This window comes from Mobula birostris, chromosome 2 (genome assembly GCF_030028105.1).
Source record: "Mobula birostris isolate sMobBir1 chromosome 2, sMobBir1.hap1, whole genome shotgun sequence".
NCBI classification, from domain to species: Eukaryota; Metazoa; Chordata; class Chondrichthyes; order Myliobatiformes; family Myliobatidae; genus Mobula; species Mobula birostris.
In genome coordinates, this window is record NC_092371.1 from 97,041,746 (window position 1) to 97,054,420 (window position 12,675).

Sequence of the window (12,675 nt, forward strand, 5' to 3'; positions counted from 1 at the left end):
TGTATTAGAGATGGCCCACTTGTGTGAATGCATTTTATGTCCATGTTGTGGGTTTGGAGGAGGGGGGGCTGGTGTTCTCTGATTAATTTATTCTGTTTTACCTTTGGGGGAAGGCTTGGATATTGGACTCAGGGTGGTTCATGGGTCCCGTTAGGTCTGGTTGATTTTTGAGACAAACTTTCAGCACATTGGCAAAGAAATCAATGGTCCTTACAGCAGAATGACACAAGAAATTTAGTTTGCATACCTTTCCATGGGCTCTGGAAGAATAGGATTGCTCCTTAAAGCAATGCAGTCATCATGCACTGCAACTGGGGAGTGATCACATCACCGCTACTCTGTGCTTAGTCTTGCAGATCAGCTTTACCCTTTGTGAATTTAACTTTTATCTGGTGTGTTTGGTCCATGGACGTGATCTGTCTTTCTCTGCTGGGAGGGATCATCTTCCCATCCTTGGTGTAATTTATTCCATCTCTTTGGGCACAGGCTGCGGCCACTGGACACAGAGTTTATGAAGGCATTACATCAGAAAGTGAATATTGTACCAGTGATTGCAAAAGCTGACTCACTTACCCCCATTGAGGTGAAGAAACTCAAAGAGAGGGTAAGAAAAGTAATTTATAATATAACAGGGTCTCAATGATAAAGAAGTAGAACATAAAATTCAGCTCCCACATGCCAAAAACACACCCTCCATGTTACTATTATAACATCCAGGGAAGTATGGCATATTATGGCCAGCAAACTATGGCATTCACAGCCTAAATTGTTTGTCAATCACAGGTTAAAAATATCATCTGTTCTTACATTTACAACATTGACTTCTACACAATAAATGAGGAAAATTCTCCACATGTGTCCTGTTCACTAAAAGCAGAACAGACTCAATCGGTCCAATTACAAACCAATCAGTATTTTTTCAGTCATCTGCAAAGAGATGGAAGGGATCATCAACAACAGTGTCAAGCAACACATGCAAACCTAGGGCTTACCAACATCCACACTCTTCCATCCCTGCACTCATTACCTTGAAATCTCCACTCGTTTTTTATGAAACCCTTTGTGGATTCCTCGGCCACTGCCCTGTCCTCACTGCTCAGTCTAGCACCTCTGCAATCCACTTTGTGGTTAGTACTTCTTGTTTACCAGATTCTGATATGTAGTGGTAAGCTTGTTCCTCACCCTGAACCCATACCTACACATGGTGTCAGGGCTTTCATCCTCCATGAAAAGCAGAAGCTGCTGGAAATGTTCAGTAGGTCAGGCTGCATCTATTGAGAAAGTAGCAGAATTAACAATATCACATGGAAAGTTCCAACAAAGGGTCCGTGATATCAAACATTAACTCTGTTTCTCTTCCCATGGATACAGCCTGGCCTGTTGAGTATTTCCAACATTTACTGTCCTTCTATATTCCCAATTTTTTTCCATCTTGTCCCGTTTTGATCAACATCCTTGAACAACCTCTCTGATCACTCCTTTGCTTAATTCTCTATTTTTGTCCTGACTCTTAATCTGTCATGTTTGAAATTCATTGTCTTGTCACGTCAAACATCCTTGTTGTTATTGTCAACCTGAACAGGTTCCCAGTCAGTTCTACTTCTCTATTAACTTCATTATGTTCTTCCCTGTTCCAATGTAGATCAGAGATGAAATTGACCAGTACGGAATTAAAATATATCAATTTCCAGAGTGTGACTCAGATGAAGACGATGAGTTTAAAAAGCAAGATAAGGAACTAAAGGTAAGATGAAATTCCAAGAATGTGAGATGTAAGAAAAAGGAAGGTGGCAGAAAAGGAGGTCCTTTTAGAAAGAATCAGTATATAGATGCATTAACAGCAGGTCTCGGGGAAGGGAAATGTTGCAACAAAGAATATGCTAGAGGAATATAGGAGTGTGAGCAGCATCAGAGGAGAGAAAGGAATTGTTGACATTTTGGGTCAAAATAACAATTCCTTCTCCCCACCCACGGGCACTGATGCTTCTCAACACGCTGAGTTCCTCCAGAAGATTGTTGGATGCTCCAGATTCCAGCAGCTGCAGGCTTGTGTGTCTTGCAGAGGAATGTTGCAATGAGTAGTGCTACTGCAGAGCTAACTCCAGCCCTAACGGAAGAGCTCTGATTCAAGTCTTGTCTGGAGAAAGGGAGGTTTCCCAATTCAGTCTTCCCAGAGCTGAATAAGGACCTCAGTCCCAGCCTTCATTAGATTTGCCTGGGCCCAGGATGCAAATTACTGTTAGGGTCTTGCCATAATGTAGTGTTCTAAGAGCCACAAGGATTACAGCATTGCAAGGAATTTACCAAATTAGGAAGGAAATTTGTTTCTTCTAGAAAAACAGATAATTGAGCTGATCGTTATTGGTAGAAGTAAAGTTTTGTGAGAAATTCCATAATTATGGCCCAGATTGCCAATAAACCCAGGAACATCTTCCTTGATTTCTTCCCTGTTCTAGCTATATTTATTAATTGATTCCATATTGGGAGAAATTAGGACAAGTCAGTCCATGAAATAAGACTTTATTACACTGGTGCTGGTCCTATATCATGACAGTATCTTTCAGTAGGGAGTTCTACTGCACTTCATTCACCTTTCATTTTCATCATTCATATTTAATGCAATATCCTGCATCTTCTTGATTGTAGGAGAGCATTCCATTTGCAGTTATCGGCAGCAATACAGTGGTGGAGGCTCGAGGTCAGAGGGTCCGTGGGCGACTGTATCCCTGGGGCATTGTAGAAGGTGAGCAGGTTCTGGGGGCAGAAGGGGAGCCAGTCTAACCCTGGCCCTGGTCCAAAGTGGCTAGGAGATATTGGCATTTAAATCACTCAGGAGAGGAGCAAATGCCCTACTTTCTCCTTAAGCAGAATTTTGTGCAAACATAATGTTGTCTGTTCTGAAACTTAAAGAAATTATAGATGACAAAATAATGGTGTGTAAATGTAAACTAAAGGGCATTTTTAGTGGATCTGGTACCATTATCCATAAGAAAATTGCCTGATACTGAACAAAGATAAAAAAAATTATAGTATCTCATATTAATTCCCACTCATCTTACTTTGGTTAAGGCAACAATCTGGATGGTATCAATAACCTTTGTACAAATTTGCTTGGAAAAGGAACAAACCATTCACTTTACTGATATTCAATAATCCAAGCTCATGTGTGGATGAATTTCAGATACCATTCCCATGAAATAACCCATGGACACCGTATAAACAATTGCACATTAGCATCGACATATTTGGTAACTAAAGGATTGATCTGCCTGGAGAACTACAGTGTAACTTGACAGCAGCAGTTCGGGCACAAGGGGGAAAATATCAAAGAAAAGCAACAAAATCAGTTCACCATGGCAGATATAATATTTGCTTTACCTCACAAAATGGGAACAGATAAAAAAGGGGCATGCATACAGTATGTTGATCTAATACCATCAATATCCAAATCTGGGGCGTGAAGAAGGGAATGATAATAGGTGGAAGAGGTACGGACAAGTTCCCATTTGTATCATTCAGAGGCAAAGTTTAGAATTATTGGGTAGTGTATAGTGCCTATAAAAAGTACACACCCCTCCTTGGAAGTGTTCATGTTTTATTGTTTTACAGCATTGAATCATAGTGGATTTGATTTGGTTTTTTTCCGTACTGATCAACAGAAAAGACTTTGTGTCAAAGTGAAAACAAGTTTCTACATATTGGTCTTAATTTATTATAATTATTAAACAAAATAACTGACTGCATAATTACTCACTTCCTTCAAGACAGTGTTTAGTAGATGCACCTTTGGCAGCAATTACAGCCTTGAGTCTGTGTGGATAGGTCTCCATCAGCTTTGCATATCTGCAATTTTTCCTCATTCTCTTTACAAAACCACCCAAACTGTCAGATTGCATAGGGATTATGAGTGAACAGCCTTTTTCAAGTCCAGCCACCAATTTTCAATTGGATTGAGGTCTGGACTCTGACTTGGCCACTCCAGGACATTAACTTCGTTGTTTTTAAGCCATTCCTGTGTACCTTTGGCTCTATGCTTGGGGTCATTGTCTTGCGGGAAGACAAATTTTTTCCCAAGTCGTAGTTCTCTTGCAGACTGCATCAGGTTTCCCTCCAAGATTTCCCTGTATTTTGTTGCATTCATTTTACCCTCTACCTTCACAAGCTTTCCTGACTCTGCTGCAGTGAAGCATTCCCACAGCATGATGCAGCCACCACCATGCTTCACGTTAGGGATGGTGTGTTTTTGGTGAAGTGCAATGCTTGGCTTACCCCAAACATAGTGTTTAGTCTGATGGCCAGAAGCTCAGTTTTGGCTTGAGCAGACTGTAGAACCATCTTCCAGCTGACTTCAGTCTCCCACATGCCTCTGGCAAACTCTAGCTGAGATTTCATGTGTTTTTTTTCCCAACAGTGGCTTTCTCTTTGCCACTCTCCCATAAAGCTGCGACTGGTGAAGCATCCAGGCTACAGTTGTTGTATTGTTGTATGTGCAGTCTGTCCCATCTCAGCAACTAAGCTTGTAACTCCTCTGGAGTTGTCATAGGTCTCTTGGTGCCCTCCCTCACTAGTCCACTTCTTGCACAGTCACTCAGTTTTTGAGGACAGCCTGCTCTGGGCAGATTCACAGCTGTGCCATATTCTTTCCCCATTTCTTGATGACTCACTTAACTGTACTCCAAAGGATATTCAGTGACTTGGAAATTTCCTTGTATTCATCTCCTGACGTGCTTTTCAATAACCTTTTCATGGAGTTGTTTGGAGTGTTCTTTTGTCTTCAGGGTGTAGTTTTTACCAGGATACTGACTCACCAGCAGTTGGACCTTCCTGATACAGGTGTATCTTTAATACAATCATTGAAACACCTTGACTGAACACAGGTGATCTCCATTTAACTAATTATGTGACTTGTAAAACTAGTTGGCTGCACCAATGATGATTTGGTGTGTCATAATGAAAGGGGTGAATACTTATGCAATCAATTATTTAGTGTTTTATATTTGTAATTAATTTAGATCAGTTTGTAGAGATCTGTATTCACTTTGACATGAAAGTCTTTTTATGTTGATCAGTGTCAAGAAAAGCCAAATTAAATCCACTCTGATTCAATGTTGCAAAAACAATAAAACATGGAAACTTCTGGGGGGTGGTGGTGTGGGGGTGGGGTGAATACTTTGCATAGGCACTGTAGTTCAAGGAACTGCAACTGGGTGTGCATGAGATTGAACAGGATAAGTTAAAGGTCAAAGTACAATTTTCACCTTGGACACACAATGCAAATTGCACCCAAACCTGCATCCATTGAGAGGAATATTATTTTTTAACCTTCCAGTCATACAGATATCACAAAATGCAAAACCTGCCGTGAACCAATGATATTGTGCAGTGTTTTAAATACTAATTAATTATTACTTTTGAATTGATATTGATATTTATATTTTGCAAAGCATATTCCTTGAAATGTTTAAATATCTCAATAGCACTGTTAGATAACTACTGCTGAAGTCGTTATCACACTCAGAAGTCGCACACATTTTAGCACAGTGTCAATGCAACATTCATGATAAAGTAATTCTAAGTTATGACTCTCATGAAAAAAGTTTTAGATGATTTGCGATTTGAAGGGAAAGAGTGGTTAATTACACAGCATTTTCAAGGATTGTTCAAGTTTGCCTTTCAGTGCCATACTTCCCTTATAAGCTAATTTAACTGTTGGAGCTTAAGAATATAAAAAGTGGAAGCTGCTGCAGGCCTTTTGGCTTCTCATGCGGACTCCACTACTCAGTGTCAGCATGTCAAAAGTATAAATGCTGATACTTTGGGGTTACCTTCTATCTTCCACCAGTCAGAAGCAACTTAATATAGTAGCAATATCTAAAATCTGACATGCAAAATGCTAAAAATGAAATTCACTATGCAAAATAAAAGGCAATAAGGCAATGTTGAAGGGCAATAGCTCATCAATGCTATATTTCCTGTTGACCATTTTTCAGAGTCATTGGTGGGATTGTCTACCAGGCATTTCATAACATTGAATAATTTTTGCTGAGTCTTTGGCTTTGTTCAGCGTTATGCTGCCTCTGAGGCAGCACTAATAATGTTTGAGCTCCAATTTGCCAGTGTGGCTTGAACCATAGCTCTATAATTTCAGTTGACATGCATTAAAGTATTTAAGTCCAGTACGTGGGCCAGCTTTCCTTGAGTGAAACCCCATAAAGCTCTCCTCTATGGCTTTGTAAAGTGATAGAAAGTGTGCTCCTGCTGCATTAATCACCTTGCAGATCCTCCCATTACTTGATCTGAGTGTAAAACAAATTGAAAACCTATCATTTGGTTGGGAATAGAGCAATAATTTTCGGTTCCTTGTTTATGGTACATACAGTGGAGAACCAGGCACACTGTGACTTCGTCAAACTGCGGAACATGCTGATCCGAACACATATGCAAGACCTGAAGGATGTGACCTGGGACATACACTATGAGAACTTCAGAGCTAGATGCATCCAGGAAATGACCAGGTTTTTGTTTCATTCTCTCTTGCATTCACCTTCCCATCTGGGAACTAACTCTGTCAGGGAACTAAGGTTTGTCCTTTTGATTGGTGCTACTGCAGGAACAGTGGTCTCTTTTCCACTAGTGACAGCACAGAAACTATTCACCAGCCTGGTTCTTGTGTTGGCTTTCTATCTTAAAGTGAAATAGAATGGATTACAGTTAAATGAGACATATGGGACCAGTACATTTTGGCTCAATTAATTGGCAGCCACATTAGCTGAAATTTCATGGAAATAGTTAAAAAGGTATAGAAAAGACAAAATGAGTAACAAATTGTGTACTCAAATGAAATGTAGAATTAATTAGAACACTACCAATACTACTGAAGTACTATAAAAATATTATTTCCTAATACTTGTTAATGGAGGAATTCATCCATGTTGCATTCTTTTGACTGTAAATGAACAGCACAGCCACCTAGTGCAGATGACAGACTGCCTTCACATACTGCAGTTGATGATTGCATCCTCCAAATCTTCATTATCATTGTAACATTTGAGATGATTGTCAAATCTTGAAATCCTTCATAGTTTCTAACATTACCGGCATCTCCAAGCCTGAATGCTTGAAACTGCAATGAGCAAAATAATTCTGAATTGTCTTACTGCTTATTTCTTATTGACTGTCAGTGACAAAGATTACTGCTTTTTGAACACACACACACACACACAACTGCTGCCATTTAAAAACTGTTCACTTGAAACATGGTGTTGTGTTGGTGTGTGAAACGGCCATGCAAGGACACATGACTAATGCTAGCTAGAAACTGTTAGGTAATAATTTTCTGCCCCAATTAAGTGGCATAGTGTCCCAAATAAATGAAGGGAATCCTGGTTATTTTCTCAATTAGTGAATGTTCTTTGAGAGTTGTTCCAAATAAGCAGCTGCCCCTTTTAAGCGTGGCCCATTTAAGTTTAATCCATTGTAAGTACAAATTTCATCATGCTGACATTAGTTACATTTGATGCATTTTATTAGTCTTAGTCTTATCATGGGCAGTGACCCAAATGCAACTCATCATAATTTGTCACATTCCTGCTTTAACTTCACTAAGCATTGACAAGAGCAATGGGAAAACCTGCATCATAATTCACCTTTTAATTGAAAATATATCAAATTATATTTTGCATGGATGAGATGCCATAGATACTGCATCAGCTACATCATGTGGCTCATGCCTTAAACAGAGATGTGGTTTTTCAACAAAAATAACATTCTTAGGCATTGAGTGGGTCGAATTTCCAGTAATATCTGTATCAGTCAATTAACTCATTTCTTTGAATTTCCACCACTTGTTTGCAAAGAAGTTCAGAGAACTTCTTGTAAGAACTCCTCTCATGGTTTCCCAGATAATTGAAAAGACCAGTGAGAGGCCCTGAAGTTCTTTTGCAATATGGGTGGGATATTCGCAGGGGATCTATACAACCCTTCATGTTAAACTGGTGACACTTTTTTTTGGGAGTTTCATTTAGTTCCTATTGATATCATGAAAGTGTGGACTTCAAAGATCAGAGACTTTTCTGTTATTTCCAGTGAGACATAATAAAATTGAAAAGCAAGCTAATAAAAGCCACTGAATTTTCCTTACTTTTATTTATACAGTAAATTGACCCAGGAAAACCGAGCAGAAAGTCCTCTCCCCATACTACCAGTGCCAACTCCAGATGCAGAGACAGAGAAACTGATCAAAATGAAGGATGAAGAGGTGAGTGTCTGACATGCCAAGTTCAGATCATGTAGCTGAATAGTCTATGAAAGTGTGAAGTCTATTTCCAGTGGCCATCTGTGACCATCAAGAATGACTGTGACCAGTATTTGATTTTGTTTGCAATAGAGATGACAGGAAGTAATCATTTGTTAATCAATCCATGAGACTTTGCCATGAGTACCATGATTATGGATTCACCAACAATGGGCAGTACCATTCGAATGGAATGATAGTGAAATTTTGTTCCTTCCTGGCATGAATTCATCCTCAGTGCCCTGAGTAGTGGGGTCTTGTAATGACTATTTGTCTGGCCATAAGAAACTGCCGTTTCTACTTTCTGCTGGAAATGATTCTTGCCCATTAAAGAATATAAGTTTGATTTTGGTATAGGTATTGGTTTGTTATTGTCACATGTACTGCAATATAATGAAAAGCTTTTTTTCATGGGCCATCCAGACAGATAAATTGAATCATCAAGCTGTGTAAAACTTGATTTAGGCTGCACTTGGAATATGTGTTCAGTTCTGGTCACCCCATTACAGAAAGGATATGCAGGCTTTGGGGAGGTTTCAGAAATGGGTCACCAGGATGCTGCCTGGATGAGAGGGTATTAGCTATTATGAGAGCTATGCATAGGCTGTTCAGTCAGAATATTTTCCTAATGTTAGAGATGTTGAATACAGGAGACTATAGCTTTAAGGTGAGCTTTAAAGGGCCGTCACAGAAGGAGTGATAAGAGTCTGCAATGTAATGCTGAGGTGATGGTGGAACTGGTTGACAGTGGACCAAGCAACCTGCCCATTGCTGTACTGCTCTATGTGTGCACACGGTGGTTGAGGTTTTTCAATAGGCACATGAATATGGAGGGATATGGATCATGTGCAGGCAGAAGGGATTAATTAACTTTGCTATCGTACTCAGCATCACCATCATGGGCTGAAGAGATGTAATTCACTATGACTGACGTTCAAACTTTCCTGCTTAGTGCTGGCTGCAGGACAGTGCTGGAACGTTTCCAGAACTTTACACAAATGCGGAAGTCCCAAAATCAATGAGTGAGCTCCACCAGCCATTTTCCCTAGCAGCCTGTCCTCCGTTGACTCTGAGATCTCACATCATTTGCAGAGGGGGCACGTGGAAATCTGCTCAGAGATCAGGTGTAGATCATATTTGTTCTATATTCTAAAAGGTAAAAATCAGACAGATTTGATAATATCACGTTGATGCACATACCAACTTTAAAGTTTGGGTAGCAAGTAAAGTATTACTCTTCGTTCTCTGACTTGACAACAGAACCAAGTTGTGACTAAGGAACCTGCATGTCATAGATAAGAGATAATTCCTCATATCATCATCTAGTCCTCATAGAAAGTAAATATTATTTAAGGGCTAGATTGATCTTGGAGTAGGTTAAAAGGTTGGCACAACACCAAGGGTGGAAGGTCCTGAACTGTGCTGTGCTGTGCTGTAGTATGTTCATATAACATGCATTTTTATCTACTCAGCTATCTTGGATGTTTCATTTTCTGCCTATCACTGTTCTCAAACCCTGGGCTCTCATTATCCCAGTGTAAGGAATGCGTGGATGCTGAATTAGCGTGCAGTGGTCAATGATGGAGAAAGCATTACTCCTATTTGTTACTAATGTGCAGCAGCACCCAATGCAGCTCAGTAATTCTATCTTCCTTTCTGCAGCTCCGGCGAATGCAGGAAATGTTGCAAAGAATGCAACAGCAAATGCAAGACCAGTGACTGATGGACTGAAACTGAGCAAAGAACAAACACTCACCTCTTCAGCCAAATCCGATGGGAATGAGGAAGGTGACACCAGGCACAGGGCAAGCCCTGGGGAACTGCACTGCACAGAATGTGTCGTGCGTTTCCTGTTATACTCTAGAGACAGCTTAAAGGTCACCTTGTGTCTGACCTACCCTGTATGGTGCCACCATGTAATTTACATATCCTGCTTGTTTGTTTGGGTTTGTATTTAATATCTTGTCAGTACAATTTAAGAACATTCAGAGGCATATCTACGTCAGAATGCTTATGTGGAAAATACTCTTTACTAATAAATGTTTTCAAATGTGTCTCACTTCAGGCAGTGGGCTTTTATTAAAGGCGGGGGGCACATGAGCAGTGATCATTTTGTACACATTGACAAACTTGGGGGAAAGGCAAAGATTATAGCTTGCATTTTTCTCTGCCATTTGCCCAAAGTTCTGCCTGGTTTACAACAGGAGACTGGAAAAACTTGTGGACATTCCAGGACCAAATCGCACAAAGCGCTGATCAGCCTGAAAGCCTGTCCTTCAACTTCATCATTAGAAAATAAAAAAATTTAACTCCGTGTCACTTACCAGCACCATCTCATATCCCTCGGTTCTTTAAAGTTTGAGAAATGAGCAAGCTTGGTAACGAGAACCTTTGGTTTGCCTTCCATTGTATATAATACCATAAGACATAGGAGCAGAAGTAGGCTATTTGGCCCAGAAGGTCTGTTCCACCATTCCATCCTGGCTGATTTATTATCTCTCTCAACCCCGTTCACCTGCCTTCTCCCCATAACCTTTGACACCCTTACTAATCAACATATCAACCTCTAATTTAAAGATACCAAATGACTTGGCCTCCACAGCCATCTATTGTAATGAATTCCACAGATCATCATCTTCTGCTTAGAGAAGTTCCTCGTCATCTCTGTTCTAAAGGGATGTGCCTTTATTCTGAGATGACGCTCTCTGGTCCTAGACACTCCACCATAGCAAACATTCTCTCCCTATTATCCACTTTATCTAGGCCTTTCAATATTCAATAATTTTCACTGAGATACCCCCTCATTCTTCTAAACTCTAGCACGTATGGATGCACAGCCATCAAACGGTTCTCATTTGTTAACCCTTTCATTGCTGCATCATTCTCATAAACCTCCTCTGGACCCTCTCCAATGTCAGCACATCTTTTAGATAAGGGGCCCAAAACTATCAGACTGACCAATGCTTTACAAAACCTTAGCATCACGTCTTTGTTTTTATATTCTAGTCCTCTCGAAATAAATACTAACATTGCATTTGCCTTCTTTAACACCCATTCAACATGCAAGTTAACCTTTAGGGAATACTGCATAAGGACTCCCAAGTGCCTTTGCACTTCTGATTTCTGAACTTTCTCCCAGTTGAGAAAATAGTCTAGGCCTGTATTCCTTCTAGCAAAGTGCATGACCATACACTTTCCTACATTCTATCTGCTACTTCTTTGCTCATCTCCTAATCTGTCCAAGTCCTTCAGCAAACTCCCCACTTCCTCAAAACACCTTGCCCCTCCACTTACTTTTTGTATAAAGATTCTCACAGAAATGTTTTGTGTCATGTCAAAGAATGATTAATTCTTTTCTATGGCTTTTTTCCTGGCTTCTGACTTCTGAAACACTTATTCAAACAAATCCAGTTGGCGCTTCAAAGGACACAAAATTGTTGTTGGCTGTCTGTATAATAAATTGTTGTCCCTATCCAAACCTTGAGGTGCACATAGTTGTTGCTTTAGCATTTGTTTGTGTTATATGAGGCTGAGCTGCAAGCCTGACTCTCAACCTAGCATGGATGGAAAGCATGCAAGGAGCCAGACAGATCTGAACCGGATACAATTCACCTCGAAGTCTGGCGAGGATGCCAGTACACCACTGGCCAGCCTAGACAATAAATGCAGTTAATATATTTTATCCAACTTCAATCAATTCAATTTATTTCAATGAGGCAAAATGTCAGAGGCAGAGTCTAACTTGTACACATTGCCGTATCACACAACTAGCATATGTAATAATCCAAATTTCTACACAAATCTTGTTCCAATTCCAGAAGCCTTCTCCAGGTGGAAGTGGTTATAAGTGTCAGTTTGTTCCATTTCTTGAGTGCCTTGGAAAAAGGTCTGCACACATTCACTAGAATTGTGAGATCATTGAAAGATGGAACAGATCCCAGCATGAATGGCCTTCTCTTGTTCCTCTGTTTATACCAAGTATGGTTAAAAAGGAAAAGGAATTTCACCCACTTAACATATTTCAGATGCACATCCAATTAAACACTTTTAAGGTTGTACTGTAGGAAAACACAACAGGTATCCCATGGTTCCACATAAAGCAAAGAGATTAATGTCCTATGGTTTAACACAGTGATGCTGCTGAGGTCTCAATATTGTGCTGAACAGCAGGAAAATTCCCTGTCCTTTGGATCTTCTATGCCCATTTTCAGAAGGAAATCCTGTTTTAAAGTTTAAGCTTTTCTCAGCTTATACATTTTGTGTATTTTGATTCTACAATTAAAGACTGGGTTGACGTGTTCAGAGGCTGAAGATTTTGATGCTCCTGAATTCGAACTGAGTTCACCTTCAGTTTTTCTATAACCATTTAATATCTGTATATC

At 39.9% G+C, this 12,675-nt stretch overlaps 1 protein-coding gene and 1 long non-coding RNA gene across 3 annotated transcripts in view; one reads left to right on the forward strand and one right to left on the reverse strand.

Moving 5' to 3' along the window:
* Positions 1–10,347, forward strand: part of septin5a (septin 5a) — a 30,110-nt gene extending 19,763 nt beyond the window's left edge. The window contains exons 6-11 of the mRNA XM_072245542.1: positions 487–604; positions 1,643–1,744; positions 2,647–2,743; positions 6,380–6,515; positions 8,155–8,257; positions 9,956–10,347. Coding sequence (XP_072101643.1) covers positions 487–604; positions 1,643–1,744; positions 2,647–2,743; positions 6,380–6,515; positions 8,155–8,257; positions 9,956–10,012 — 613 coding nt within the window. The 3' untranslated portion in view covers positions 10,013–10,347. The remainder of the gene's footprint in view (positions 1–486; positions 605–1,642; positions 1,745–2,646; positions 2,744–6,379; positions 6,516–8,154; positions 8,258–9,955) is intronic.
* Positions 1–12,675, reverse strand: part of LOC140188907 (uncharacterized) — a 146,815-nt gene that overhangs the window by 111,050 nt on the left and 23,090 nt on the right. The window lies entirely within an intron of this gene.